The sequence below is a fragment of the Nicotiana tomentosiformis genome, chromosome 12, assembly GCF_000390325.3.
Source record: "Nicotiana tomentosiformis chromosome 12, ASM39032v3, whole genome shotgun sequence".
NCBI lineage: Eukaryota > Viridiplantae > Streptophyta > Magnoliopsida > Solanales > Solanaceae > Nicotiana > Nicotiana tomentosiformis.
Window position 1 is genome coordinate 112,596,939 of NC_090823.1, and position 14,912 is coordinate 112,611,850.

Below are 14,912 nucleotides of genomic sequence, written 5' to 3' on the forward strand. Positions count from 1 at the left end.
CAGCATTTGAAATCATGCAACGAGCCCTTTCCAAAAGAGTTCTATTCATCCTTTCTGCCACACCATTTTGTTGAGGTGTCATTCTCACAGTAAGATGTCGAGTAATTCCTTCATTCTTGCAAAATTCGTTGAATTCATCATTATAAAATTCCAAGCCATTATCTGTTGTAAGCCGCTTAACTTGTTTTCCTGTTTGCTTCTCAATCAAAACTTTCCATTGTTTGAAATTTAAGAAAACATCACTTTTATTTTTCAGGAAATAAACCCAAACTTTCCTTGAATAATCATCAATGAAAGTTAACATATACCTGGCACCACATTTTGATGGGGTACGTGAAGGACCCCAAAGATCTGAATGAATGTAATCCAAAGTACCTTTTGTTCTATGAATCGCTGGAGATTTGAAGCTGACTCTTTTATGCTTCCCGAACATACAATGTTCACAGAACTCCATATTTTCGGTACTTTGGCCACATAAGAGACCTCTTTTACCGAGGATGGAAAGACATTTTTCACTCATATGCCCCAATCGCATATGCCACAATTTGGTGATGTCAGAATCTGATTTATCTGATATTAAAACTGCAGCAGCACCTGTAACAGTAGATCCCAAAAGAGTATACAACGTACCAGATCTGCGTGCTTTCATGATCACAAGAGCACCATGAGAAATTTTCAGAACTCCACCTTCACCTGTGTACTTGCACCCAAGAGATTCTAGAGTGCCCAAAGAGATGAGATTTTTCTTCAAGTCAGGAACATGTCTAACATCGGTGAGAGTTCTCACCACACCATCGTGCATTTTGATTCGGACTGTACCTTTTCCAATAACTCTGCAGGCAGCATTATTGCCCATCAAGATAACTCCACCTCCAATAGATTCATATGTGGTAAATAAATCCCGACTGGGACACATATGATAAGAACAACCCGAATATAAAATCCACTCATTGTTAGATTTAAAACTATTATTAGTTGCTAAAAAAATAGTTCCCTCAATCTCATCAGCAACTACACTTGCTTCGGCAGTATCAATATTTTTGTGCTCATTTTTCTTTTCTGTATGCTTTTCTTTGTTTTTCAATTTAAAGCATTCAGAAATAATGTGACCTTTCTTATGACAATATTTGCACATGACATTTCTGTATCTGGATTTTGACCTTGATTTAGGTTTCTCACTACTTGAATCTTTCTTATTGGATCTACCTCTTATGAATAAGCCTTCCCTTTGGTTCCCACTAGTTTCCCCAGTAATATCTCTATCTATTTGTTCTTTTGATTTCAAAATAGATTTGATATCTTTATAAGAGATATTATCCTTTTCATAAAGCATAGTATCTCTTATATATTTAAACGATTGGGTAAGAAAACAAGCAATAATACAGCTTGATCCTCATCTTTGATTTCAACATTTATGTTACTTAAATCCATAAGAAGAGAATCAAAAGTATCAAGATGAGTAAGTATAGAGGTACCTTCAGCCATACGAAAAGTGTAGAGTTTTTGCTTTAGGTAAAGTCTGTTTTCTACTGTTATTTTCATATATAGGGTTTTAAGCTTTTCCCATATTCCTTTGGCTGAGCTTTCTGTTGCAACTTCACGCAAAACCCCATTTGAAAGATTTAAAATAATACATGCTTTTGCCTTTTTGTCTATGACGGCAAACTCCTCGTCCGTCATTTTATCCGGTATCTTCTCCTTTCCTTGCAGTGCCAAATCTAAACCATCCTGAATTAGGATAGCTTCCATCTTTAATTGCCACATTCCAAAGTTTGTACTTCGGTCAAATTTCTCAACATAAGACTTTGTTAGAATCATTTTGGACGGTTAGATCTGGCTTTGATATCAATTTGTTAGGATCGGAAACCCGGGTAGTGCGGAATTTAGCCAAACAACATTATAATGACAATAACAAAGACAATGGAAGGTGATAATAACGGCAATTAAAGAATATAAAGAAGACACAAATTTAACGTGGTTCGGTCAAGGTAACCTACATCCACAAGCGGAGAGGAGCAATTTCACTATACCAACAATAGTACAAAAGAGAGTACAAAATTAGAGTAAATACTCTAATTAATCCCAAATACCCCAAGAGAATAACCTCACAAGATCACTCCAAAGAAAGAGTTCACACAAGTGTTTCCCAACACTCACTCTCTTACAAAATAATCTATAATGAAATAAAGGAGGAAAAAGAAAGACAAGAGTGAAAAGCTCTTGAATTGGTGTGTTTGCAAATGAGGAGAAACTCCTCTATTTATAGCAAGAAATCCTTGGCCTAATAATGGATATTATGTCATGAAAAATGTCATGATCCACGAATTTGTTATAATGGATATTATGTCATGCCAAATGTCATGAACCACAAATTTGTTATAATGGATATTATGTATGACAAATGTCATGAAAATTTGGCCAAATGATCATGCCAATTGTGATGTTGAATATGTTCTCTCTCATTTCTTATTATTAATTTCCTCATCCCCTTCGGTATCGGTCTATGTTTCTTACCTCTTTCTTCTTATAGTTCTTCTATGTCATTGCAATTGTTATTCCTTGTAATTCTGTTAAGTAAGGGCAATACTACAAGTGAGTTTACTTGTGTGCGAATTGATTATTTTAAGTTTGTTACATTGGTGCTTTCGTCCATACGTCTCTAATGTTGGACCAAAAAGTACTCCAGGCTTTCGTCGATTACTCAATTCGTGATTCAATCAGAAAATGAAGATTCACTTTCTAAGGATTTCGCCGATATTCGTTTGTTCTTAATGGAGCTAGTGGGGAAAAGGCTACAACGTCCATTCCACCCCGGGATCCAGCAATCCGCAGTCCGGCAATACCTACTCTTCATGACAACCCAGTTTCAGTGGAATTAAGGCGGTTCCGTGGTGGAAATCTGGAGGCTTAGGTTTTAGAGGAGGGGAGATATTTTGAATTTTACTCCATTGCCGACGAATTTAAACTCTTATTAGCATCATCTTACTTGGATGGCGAAGCTTTAGCATGGTTCCAGTTGCTATATCGGAACAAATAATTCGTCGACTGGAAGCATTTTACGGAGAAACTGAAGTTGCATTATCGCAAATGGATTCCCCCTGCTTCAATAGGGTGTTCAACTGATTTCCAATTTTACTCTAATTGTTCGGAAACATTAGCACTACCAGAGACCTATGTAAGTCCTCTAACTGCTAAGAGTAATATTTCCAACTTCTGTGAGTTTAAATCAAAAATAATTTTTGAAGATGGAAACTCAGAGGTCAATCATATGTTCGATGAAATGCCTACTAAAGGCTTTCCCAAAGCAATTGAGGAAATTTGTTTTGTTACAGCTGCGTGCCACGACACAGATGCAAATACGCATACCTCTCATTTTGCAGCTAATTTGGACAATAATCACTCACCTAAGATTTTCGACAAAATGTTACATAGTTGCTTTCCCAAAGTAATCGTCGAGGCGCAATCAGGTGCTCCAATCAACGATGAAGAAGCTACAGAGAGCGATACCCAATGGTTGGCTAAAAGTACTCAACGAGATACTGCCGAACAACTCAGTCACTTTGCAGCTATGATTTTGGTTCCTTTTGCTAGCTTGGTCCCATGTGATAAGTTTCCTATTGGTCTAACACGTGTTGTACCTGTTAATGTCAATTTGGACTCTGGTCATATGCTTGATACTTGTTATTACTGCCATACGAAGGCTTGTGCTTCTCTCTACTATGCGTCTGAAGCAATAATATGGACTATCCCATTTTGTAGTTGTGTGGACAATTGGTTCGACACAGGGCAATATTTTAGGGCTGCTTCATATGTTCTTTTAACTGTTGAATCTGCAGATTTAAAACAAATTGAGGGATTCGCTCCATTTATCACCCAAACAGAGTTAGGCAGTGAATGTGGCGAGAGTGTAGATTTTTTCAGTTTCTTAGTAGATCAACTATCTGTATCCTTGGTGCCTGCTGATTTTTGGGATGTCGCCACACATAAAAGCGTGAACAATGGAGTGAAATTATTTGTATGCCAAGTTTTGGGAGGTACACAAATTTCTGTAGTGCCACATGAACATTTGGAACGAGATATGCCAACGAGAGAAGGAGACCGCCATTATGACGTGTGTAGTGCATTATGTAAAGTACTTCTTGAAGATGAGAATGGAAGTTCTACTGGGGAATTCAATGATCAATGTATTTTGGGTTAATTTCCATTTAATCCTGCTGCTAAATTCCTTATAGTAACCATTTACGCAACTGCGTCGGGTCTTAGTGTATGGGATCCTGGAATAAGTTTCGTGTTCTTGGATCTAACCGATTCTGTAGAGTACGTGGCGGTCTTACCATTGCTGGAATGTATTAGCAGTTTGTACTTCATCGCATATTCCAACTCTAAGACTAAAGTGTGGGATCCCGGACAACTATGGTTTGTGAAATCATACAATTTGCAATCTCCTTTCGCATTGTCTGTTACTACTTTACCAAGTTTAGGTCACTTCTATATTGCTGATTGGATTTGTGTGAGGTCTCAAGCACCCCTGGCCATTGCTTTACCTGGTAGCTATTCTTATGCTGACGCAAACCAAAGTTTTCTTCTCTGTTCACCAAAGATAGCCTTCTTACCTCTTGTAACTAATTCTTCTGGAGAATTAATTTTGGCCAAGGATGACATTGAGTTGTTAAGAAACATCAACTGCAAGAGTACACGAGTTGCTATACTTGGGGATATGCTTGAACTCGGTCCAACAGAATACATGTATAATGAGTTGATGTTACAGTTATGTTGTGATGCCCATCTTAATGTAGTTGCACTTGTTGGAACGAGGTTTTTCACTGCAGTTGAGAATATAAATTGTGCCGACGAGATAAAACTGGTATGCACCAATGATGCTCACTGCATGGCTTCTGAAATTATCAATTATCTAATTAATGGTGATGGCATCCATGTCCAAGGCAGTAGTCAAAGGCAATTGGGAGTGACTTTGGCTTTTGTCAACTTTATATTTCCTATAGAACTATGTCGTGCAATAGTGAGAAAGAATAAGTCAACTGAATCATCGCTATTGAGTTCGAGTCTTTGGAAAATGAGTGAAATATGTGCATCCACTCTTGGCGGTGATTATATGTCAAGTTTACACCAGGTTTCTCTCCTTCTATCAGGATGTATATGCAACAATATTTTATTTGGGGAAAACTGTGATCCAAAGTTCTATTGGAAGGCACTACTAAATAAGTTCTTTACCTCCAATCTGTCCTTGATGTTGCTGAAAGTTGCTATGATCCTATGTGGACAAGGAGCCATGTTACAAAACCCCATGATTATCATTCTTCTTAAAGCCATCACTACTCTTGCTACTGGTTTGGAAAGAATTGGCCAAGAAGCTCAAGTCAAGTGTGACTCTCTCCCTGCCAAGATTCTAACTTGTTGTCTTCGGATTTGTGGTGACATGGAACTAAAGGTTGTCAATACTACAGTGGCCACCATCTCTTGTCCCGTTGACAAAGTTGTGATAGTTCACATATTCTCGTTCTATTTCCCAGAACACTTTTGTCTAGAGACATTTGGCGGAGAGTGCGTTGCTAATACTATTCTTGGCTCGAACCTTGAGGACAAGGTTCTTTTTTAGGGCGGGAGTATTGTTGTGAACCAAGCTAATTCCGTAAGAGCCTATGGGCTAGAAGAAGTGAATAAGGTTGAGTCAATTGGGATTACTGGGCTGAGTAAAATATTGGAGAGTTTTATTTGGGATCCAGGCCAATTAGCAAATGGTTAAAAAGGGACAAGAGGTTAGTAACAAGGATCATGCGAATTGTGATGTTGAATATGTTCTCTCTCATCTCTGCTCTGTATCACTGATTTCCTCGTCCCCTTCGGTATCGGTCTTTGTTTCTCACCTCTTTCTTCTTATCAGTTCTTTTATGTCATTTCAATTGCTATTCCTTGTAATTCTGTTTAGTAAGGGCAATACTACAAGTGAGTTCACTTGTGTGCGAATTGGTTATTTCAAGTTTGTTATACCCGTGTGGAAGGGCTCTCGCTCAACGGATCAAATGACACGTCAGGATAATAGGCTGATGACTCCTAAGAACTCTTATAGTCATAGTCATTTGGCACCTCAATTTCGACTTATCACATCTTGGGGTTGAAGAAGATCCCAAGGGTTTGATTATTTGCTGATTCAAGTGGTACGTGAGTTGGACTTAGAACGTCGTGAGACAGTTATGTTCCTATTTATCGTCGGTGTCAACGGTAGAACTGTGAGAAGCCAATCCTAGTATAAGAGGATTGGGTTCGAGTTGTTATGCCAATAATAGCATCGGGCAGCAATTATGCACCACGGGAAATAACAATTAGACATTCTAAGTATTATTTTGATGGATATGTTTAAGTTAGGGAATAGTATTGCAAGTGAAAGTTATAACACTCTAAAACAAGCGCATCGTTCTGCCATGTACACAAGTATATTACTCGATCACTCAATTGGTTACAGAACATCCTTTTAGAGGATATCCGATGAAAAAGAAAATATTGGTTACAGAATAATAGACCTATTCTTTTCATTTTCAATGAATGCTATGGATAATATTTTGAAAATCCAGCTTAATAAATAGCAGGGATTATTATGACATAAACCAAGCAACATAGAAATTTCAAACGTCCTAAGATACATCAATTAAGGGGAAAAAATGCTCCATCCATTTAATTTATGGACAGAAAACCACTCTGTAATTGGTTCCAGTAGGACAAGTGAACCTACTAGTGGGGTCATCTAGAGGATAACTGTAAGAAGTTGAACATCTATCCTTAAAGAACTTGGAATACTGGGTTGGACCACAATTGCCAACAGATGTGCAACAATATTCCGCAGTCTTGAAAACAGTACAAGGATTATTACAGCCTCCAGGAATCCTTAGTTCATTCGGACACTGCCCTATGATGTCGGCAGTGCAGCTGATCCTAACAGAACAATTACCAGATGTTGGACTAAATTCCATTGGGACATTGAAACCGTCTACAAGAGATATGTCGAAGAAATCAAGATTGTTAAATTGGTTTAGGCTGTATTCAGCCAAAGTGTTTGGGGTTGTGCCAAAAGCTTGACATTCGAGGACTCCATTGCAATCGCCGGTTTGACATTGACCACGGCCAGATGCGTCAAAATTGCAATTGGTTCGGCCCCAGATACGTTTTCCATTGGAACCGTTTGAAGGTTGGAGTCTCCATTTTCCACCGTAGTCGAGACGTCGGCCGCCACCAGGAATTGCTGCTGCCCATACGGTAAAAGGGCAATTGTTTCGGATGTCGATTGTTGTAACTGCTTGTGTTGAGAAAAGCTGATAAGCCACAACAGAGAGGAATGTGAAGAAGCTGATCATCTTTACTTTTGGGAGGGTGACAAAAAACAATGATGGAGAGGGATTTTTAATGGAGGCCTAGAGCTAAGGACGAATAGTCAAAGGAGCTTATTGGTCAATAAAATGGAACTCACTAAACTTCTCATAGAGAGGAAGACTAGACTTTTTGACTTCAAATTTTTAATTACCTCAAGGAGGGAACAGAAATGGTACATTTTTAACGGTGGAGTTACATTTTTTTTTTAGATATGAAATTGTGGAATTTCATAATACCATAAAGTTCCAACATAATATACTTAAAATTTAGCGTGAGAGCTCCAAAATCCAGCATATTATATTTGAATTTTTCATGTGCTGGAGTTCCAACATAATATGTTGGAAGTTCATACGCATGAGCTCCATATTAGTATATTATGCTGGAACTTTCCATGTTTCAGTAAAATAGTGATTATTTTTCAATGACTTTGCTGGCTATTTTTTTAACTACCAATTCGAAAACTGGCTAGCTCGTGTTATTTTTACTAAGAGGAAGATGTAGTAGGTTTGCTACCGGTTCAATCGACATTTATTTATATTTATAGATGTATGATTATAACAATTTCAAGAAATATAAATTTTGATCTCATACTTTCAAAAGTGCAATAAGTTCAATTAAACAATCTTAAAGATCAACAGTATAAAGTTTATATACTAGATCCATTTCTAATTAGTGGTTGGCATGGTGCTTTAATAGAGATGATAAATCAATGTGGAAACAGAGGAGTAGTATTTAGCGGCAGATACCATAATAAGCACAAACACTTACAACCCTTGATCCTCTACATCAACCGTTCTACGGCCCCTTGATAATCATAAAAAAATTAAAGAGAATTCTCTTTCTCCATTTCTTTGGACATGCCCTAACAATAGTAATTGCCCAAAGATTTTAGCACCTACCCCATATTAATATTACCCCTATGAAATAATATTAAAAGAAATAGAGTAACCGGAGAAAAACAAGCGCGAATCTAATTCCCTTTATTTAAATGACGGTTTTTCCTAGTCCACCCGTTTCAATACCTAAGTATCTGTACTTTTGTTCACCAAATCTTTCTGTTAAATGAGACAATGAGAAACAGCAGATACAGCGGCAAAATCAAAATGCAGATTATTCATACTCAAACCATCGCTTCTCCTCTCACAAATATCTTCCTTAATAGCACCACCTCATCCACCCTAGCTTCTTCTCCTAAAAAGCCCTTCAATTTCAGTCCTTTTCCATCTAAGAAAAACCCCAAATGGAATGGTAATTTCGTGTCAAATACTATACTAATCAATTACTGCATTTTTTTGACTCAAATGGATTGTCCAAATTTCAGTTTGTTAACTGCAATCCTTCTGGTTTTTATTACATAAGATGGTAACTGTTAATTCCTTTGTTTCCTCCGCGGTTGCAGCTTCGGGTAGTATTTTGAAGTCAAATCATGAGTTGCGAACCAAGAACCGCATTGTGATATGCTCAGCTTCTGAACAACGAAGCTTTGGTTATGACGCCAAACAGAAAAGGTTCTTGCGATTTATCTGTTCTTTAAGTTTATACAGATACTGATTTATGACTTGGCTGTATAAAAAAATCATACTCCTATGTTCTTAGCCCAATTCAGTAAGACATTGATAATATGACAGGAATGTAGTACTATTGCGTGACTCCTTTTAATCAGCATATGACTTAGTGATAATCTCCTAGGTCTTCACACCTTTTCTTTTATAGGAGTAATTTAAATGTTTTTCTAATCAAGTATAAGTGGCCTTATGTGCAATGGTCTTTCTGGTGTACTTATGTAAAATGTAAAAGGGGAAAAGGACATTAAATGTTATCCGACTTTTAATTTGATAACAACTGGAAAGATTCTACGTTTCGTTTTGTCTTACAGCTTTTACTGTTTTATACTTATCTTGATTATGTAGACCTTAACAAGTCTTGCTTCGCTGCCCCAAGGCTTTGGCCTAGTGGTAAGGGCGCAGTGTGGGACATGTGAGTTACGTGCACGTCATGGGCTAGAACCTTGCCGCTGAGTGGAGAAGGGTATAGAGACGGGGCAATTGTATACCATGTTGCGAACCGTGTGCCATTGGCCCTAGGGTTTCTCGGTTATAAAAAAAAGTCTTGCTTCGCTTATCTCAGCTTGGCAATTCTAGATTGTGATATTCCTCTCTCCATATGTAGTCTAGAATTCGTTTTGCTTTGCATTTTGTTCATTTTTGGCTCTGAGTTGCACATTTAGTAATACTTTCAAAGAAAGATGAGGATAATTATAAGAGAATTTTCGTTAGGGTGGAAGCTCCAGAAATTCTTGTAAAACTGCTTATTACTTAACCAACTAATCTGCCAATAGAATTTTTACTTGGGCATATTTTCTGGTAGCTTATTGGAAATATAGCATTTTCTTCACCCGTATACCCCAGTCCTGATTGTAGTTTATATCTTTTTCATGTTGCATGGTATGTTCTCTCAAAATTAGCTCACCAAATGCATAAAGTATCAGTTTCTTTCTGTATTCTGTTTTCTCAAATTTTATCTTGACAAAAAAATCCTGCTTGTTGCTTGCAGAAAAGTAGTTGAACACGTGTGTTTGATCAAAGGGAAGGAGGACTTATCTGAAGAACAGGAGAAAGATATGCTGGATTACCTGTATACAACCCAATATCAAATGCGTGGCATTCTTTCCATCTCACTAGGTCATAGTTACTTCTTGTTTGACTTCTGCATTGATATAATAAGGGCCGTTAGTTTTTGCTTTACTCATGCTATGTGGAATTTTAGTCAGTTCTTGTATTTGTTGCACTTATGTCTGGTCTGATATGTCTTTGTTGACAAAGCATAATATGAGATCTACTAAAATGTGGTCAAGTCCTAGGCAGCTAAACAGAGAGTACAAACTCTTCTAAAGAATAAGTTTAAATTTCTCCGATGTGGAATCATAAAATGAAGAAAGTGATTTATATATATAATTTGACCTAAATTGTTTGGGTTAAATCCGGTTGCTTCTCATCCTGAACATTGCTAAGCTTGTGCTACCAAATAGAGAAGCTTCAGTTCAGTCTTCCTCTCAAGTTTGTTTTGCATGAAGTGGGGCAGAGGATGCCTTTTGAGGTGTCTATTCTCTAAATGTTTGTTTAACATTCTATTAACTGCTGTAGGACGCATCTCTGGTGGGAATGATGATAAATATAGCCATGCTACCTACATGCGCTTTCAGACAAAGGAGGATCTCTTGAAGTTCTATGAGAACCAATTCTACGTGGGAGTCCTTAGGGACCATGTACTGCCTTACTGCCATGTATGCCCTAACATGTAAAGAACAAAATCCTTTGTGCCTTTTGATTTGTATTTGTTAGTTCTGCTGCAGATGGAATCCCGCCCCCTTCTTTAATTTCTGAAACGTTTAGCATTACATGTTGACAGGAAATTATCAATGCCGATTTTGAGTCCGAAGTAGAAGATGATATACTGCCAATATTTCGAAAAGGAGAGGTTGAAACATATCCACTTACTTGAATCTCGTTAGAATTTTTGTACTTGCTATCTTAGAGTTGTTATTCCCTTTGTCCATCCAACTTATTTATGTTCTTATATACTTAATGCGGGATAGGCTAATCTTGAGACTTCTTCTAGAATAGGGTAATTGTTGATCCCCAACAGTGAGGCTTACACTCATTCTCATTAGTTGTTCAATCTTTAATGTGTATTATTTGGTGGTTTCCAGATTCTGCAAGAGACAGTCTTCTGAACTATTAATATTGTATTTCCATTTTTTCTCATCCAATCTATCTTTATTTTGCATGTCTTTCAGTGATTTTAGTGCTAGCGAGCATTAGGGAGTGACGGTAGGTTTTTGGTATCAACATGAGATATTTGACTGTGTTTGGGTGGCAGGAGTTCAACTATGGCGTGGAGCTTGTACTTCTGATAGCATTTGTCAAGAGTTCTTTGGATGGTCCTGCTGAAGATGCTTTGCTTGCTCTGTCAAAGCTGATAATGGAGTTCCCATCCTTAATCGTTCAGGCTACTCTTGGTATTCCTGGAATGTTTTACTGATGATGTACTTATCTATAGATTGTTTCCCAATTGACATGCTGCATTTTCTTGTTTAGGATAGAAGTCATAAGAAAACATAATCTGGAAAAAAAACAAACTTGGAGTTCAGAGATATTTAATAACATGAAAGGATTGTTTTAATCCATGTACTTTCAGTTATTCAATCACTGATCGGATACACATTTCCTATTCTCATTACTTGTTCCGTGGTACTGTTTTCTCTACCAGTTCACCAGCACCTCACAGAATTATCTCTCTCTTTTTCAGGTTCAATTTTTAATATTTCCAGTGTGGAATATACTCATGGTGTAGTAATACGGTTTCGCTCTTGTGAGCTCTCATCTTTTTCCTTTTACTTGCAATTTGAAATATTTCCGACAACTAACTGTGAATTTATCTATCAGCTGAAGCATTCCAGATGTTCATGAACAGTTCAGAATACAATAATGTAAGGACACCCGATCTGTAGCAGGTCTTCCAATCTTGGAATCTCTATCTTTGCTACTTTATTTGTACAAAACATATTTTAATGGAAGCACTGTCAAACTTAATTGCTCTTTAACAGATAAGTTGATATTATCTTTTATCGATTTTAGGTATTTAAAGCCTCTTGTAATTACATTTAAGTTGTGAGATAGATTATGCTTCAAAATACACATCCTGTACAATGGCTGTATCTTCTAGCTATCATTGTCATAACATATCCAAATAATTGGTTTAATTATTTTGAAGTTTTAAAGGAAGCTAGAAGTAGCTTAGGTCAAAATTTCATAACTTGACGATGATGATTCTACTTTCTAAAATCTGAACGCTTTCCTTATTGAAAGCAGATGTGGAGATCTAAATTTCAGCCAATCGTCCAAAAACATCTCTCTGCTCATTTTTCGGTTGATCCAGTGGGCACAGAGCTTATGTAGCAAAATTTCATCCCATTACCTGAGTTACATAACATCCTAATTTGGATATTACATTACAATGCTCCCTCTTCCAGAGAGAACCAGCAGGTTAGCATTTAATTCACTGGAGGTCCCTTTTTCTCCTAACATGATATCTTAGATTGTGTGTGTGTTCTCATCGAGCACATTATTTAATGATTGGGAATATATTTGAATTTGATGGCTTTTGTGTTACTTTGCTATTCTAACTGAACTAGAATTATTCTCATCTAGTGAGTGAATACCCTACAGAAAAACAGTTTTAATTGTGTGACGAACATACTATGGATAGGGTACCTTGTACAAACTCAAAGGTGTGCATAATCTTTTGGCCTTTAGGATCCAGTTACTAGAAGATCTTGTTGGGAAGCAAAATGAGTTGAGATATTCAGACATTCTACTGAAGTATGCACACCTGGGAAAGCAGAAAAAGAAAGTTTTTCACTGAAATATGTTTATAATTAAAAATATGCAGCTGAATTTTGCTTCTGTGAGTCGTCGAACTCATTTTGGGATATCCACTAAATAATTTGCATCTTTTGTTTCTCATAGCAGACATATTGTAACAGGTACGAAACTAACAATTGCCTCATATTGAGATTGTCATCCGTCTGGGAATTCACCTCGAAATGCTAAAAAATGAAATGTTGGACTGCTTGAAGGACTTATTATTAGAATCTTCTTATGATGTACTATAGTAAGCATTTGTATCATATGTATCCAATGGATCGAAAAGCCAGCTGGCTTCTCCACCAGTGAGGCTATTATTGCTTTTTTTGTTTGTTTAACCAGGCTTAGGATAGAAAATAAGGAAGAAAAATGTACCTTATTTGGCTGCTTTTGAGACTAGCTAGTTGACTTCTTTGCATCAGCCGCAGTTTTTGATTTGAATGGACATATTTTAATCAAAGTCGGTGAGTGATCCCAATTTGATTGATTTTTAGCAATATTAGAAATTTGTCTTTTGGCATGTTTCTTCCTTTTCACTATCTGTGGCCTTCTTATTATTATCTTGAAGTTGTTTGAGTTACTATGCTTTTAAAGATCACATTATGCAGCTTTTGAACTACTTGATAATTAGATCAAGTTTGCTTGATAGAAAGAGCAGCTCCTGCAGTGTATAACTGAACTGGAAGTACAAAGAGAATTTTATACATTTGGTAAATGAATACAGAAAACATCAAAAACAGTAGGCAAAAGAAAGGAGGAGGAGAAGAAACTTTTAAGTTCCATGAAATATTTATGTACAATATCACTTGGAACATGTTACAGAAGACTATCCATTACTAGTTTATATTGTTTCCTAGTATAAAGTTGTGATTGCCTCAATATAAAACCAAAAGAATAGAAAATGATCACAATTCACACCACTAACTGCAAAACCTGAGATTTTGTAGAAACAGTAAGATGAGTGGAGAAGCCTCTTGCAGAAATGCATGGTAAGATTGCGTACAATAAACTCTTGTGGTCCGGCTCTTCCCCGGACCCGCGCATAGCAGGAGCTTAGTGCACCGGGCTGCCCTTTTAGTAAGATGAGTGGAGAAGATAATCAATTGTGTAGAGGGTTCGGTCCTCCCGGAACAGCGTGATGTGAAACTGCGTAGCTTTGGTCAAAAACTTCATTTCTTGTTGGTTTAGGATCTGGTGCAGAAAAATGCCATGAAAACCTGGAATCTAAGTCTCTTTTGAATATTTGCTCTTTGCTTGTAGTGGTAATTTCTTGGCTGTTACTGCAACTTGAAAGTTGGCTCAGAATGAGTATCACAATAATTAGGAGAAATAGCACAGCAGGGTACTGAGTTTTCATGACTTGATGATAATTTAGAAGCAGAATAAGTGAGGAAATTGGCAAAAGAAAACAGGGCAGTGTCATATGAGCTTATTCACTTGTACAGACTGATGAGTTGTCTTATTAATTTGCGTTGAAAAACCTATGGTGCAGACAAGGACTGGGAAAATAGTACTACTAAATAATCTTGGCCTGTGTAAATGACAAGTGTACCCTCAAAACGTTTCATTTGTTAATGCTCAATAGTTTAAGAATACTCATATTTGCTTGTAACCCGCACCAGATGTTTAAACTAAACCATGCTTAAGTCATAATTTAAAGCTTCTACTCGTAGTTTCTATTATTTTTTAATTAACGTCTTACATATAATGATCGATAGTAGTAAACACAAAGTACTAGTAGAACTTTTAGAATTTAGTTGAAACGAACCCGAGACAAGGTAATTGTAATCTATAAATATTGAACCCCAACTATATGCCAGTATACTATTCGGGGAGTCAATATGTCACAACCCGAAATTTCACACTGACGGGACCGTGATGGCGCCTAACATTTCACTTGCTAGGCAAGCCAACGTTAGAGAATCATTAAACCAATTCCTTATTCTCATTCAGTAATTAACAATAATTAACTAAGATGAAATATAATAAGTGCGGAATATCATAAAACTGTATTAATTATTGTCACCCGGATCTGGAGTCACAATTCACAAGCATTCTAGAATTTACTACAAGTAATAGTCTGAAAGAAATACAACTGTCTGA

General features: G+C 36.9%; 2 protein-coding genes across 4 annotated transcripts; one reads left to right on the forward strand and one right to left on the reverse strand.

Moving 5' to 3' along the window:
• Positions 1-6,519: 6,519 nt before the first annotated feature.
• On the reverse strand, positions 6,520-7,504 carry LOC104117304 (thaumatin-like protein). The gene has a single exon (XM_070191449.1). The coding sequence runs from the start codon at positions 7,365-7,367 to the stop codon at positions 6,696-6,698; it is 672 nt and encodes a 223-aa protein (XP_070047550.1). The 5' UTR covers positions 7,368-7,504; the 3' UTR covers positions 6,520-6,695.
• An 830-nt stretch (positions 7,505-8,334) lies between these two features.
• LOC104117303 (stress-response A/B barrel domain-containing protein UP3) lies at positions 8,335-14,200 on the forward strand. Of its 3 annotated transcripts, none has more exons than XM_009628340.4 (10): positions 8,336-8,631; positions 8,783-8,891; positions 9,937-10,064; positions 10,527-10,666; positions 10,792-10,860; positions 11,263-11,401; positions 11,692-11,754; positions 11,829-11,872; positions 12,255-12,428; positions 12,912-14,200. In XM_009628340.4, the coding sequence occupies exons 1-9, from the start codon at positions 8,454-8,456 to the stop codon at positions 12,339-12,341; spliced, it is 957 nt and encodes a 318-aa protein (XP_009626635.1). In that variant the 5' UTR covers positions 8,336-8,453; the 3' UTR covers positions 12,342-12,428; positions 12,912-14,200. The 3 variants fall into 3 exon arrangements, with proteins under 3 accessions (XP_009626637.1, XP_009626635.1, XP_009626634.1); XM_009628339.4 differs by having other exon boundaries at positions 12,929-14,200; XM_009628342.4 differs by lacking the exons at positions 12,255-12,428; positions 12,912-14,200 and having other exon boundaries at positions 8,335-8,631; positions 11,263-11,428; positions 11,829-11,878.
• Positions 14,201-14,912: the final 712 nt, after the last annotated feature.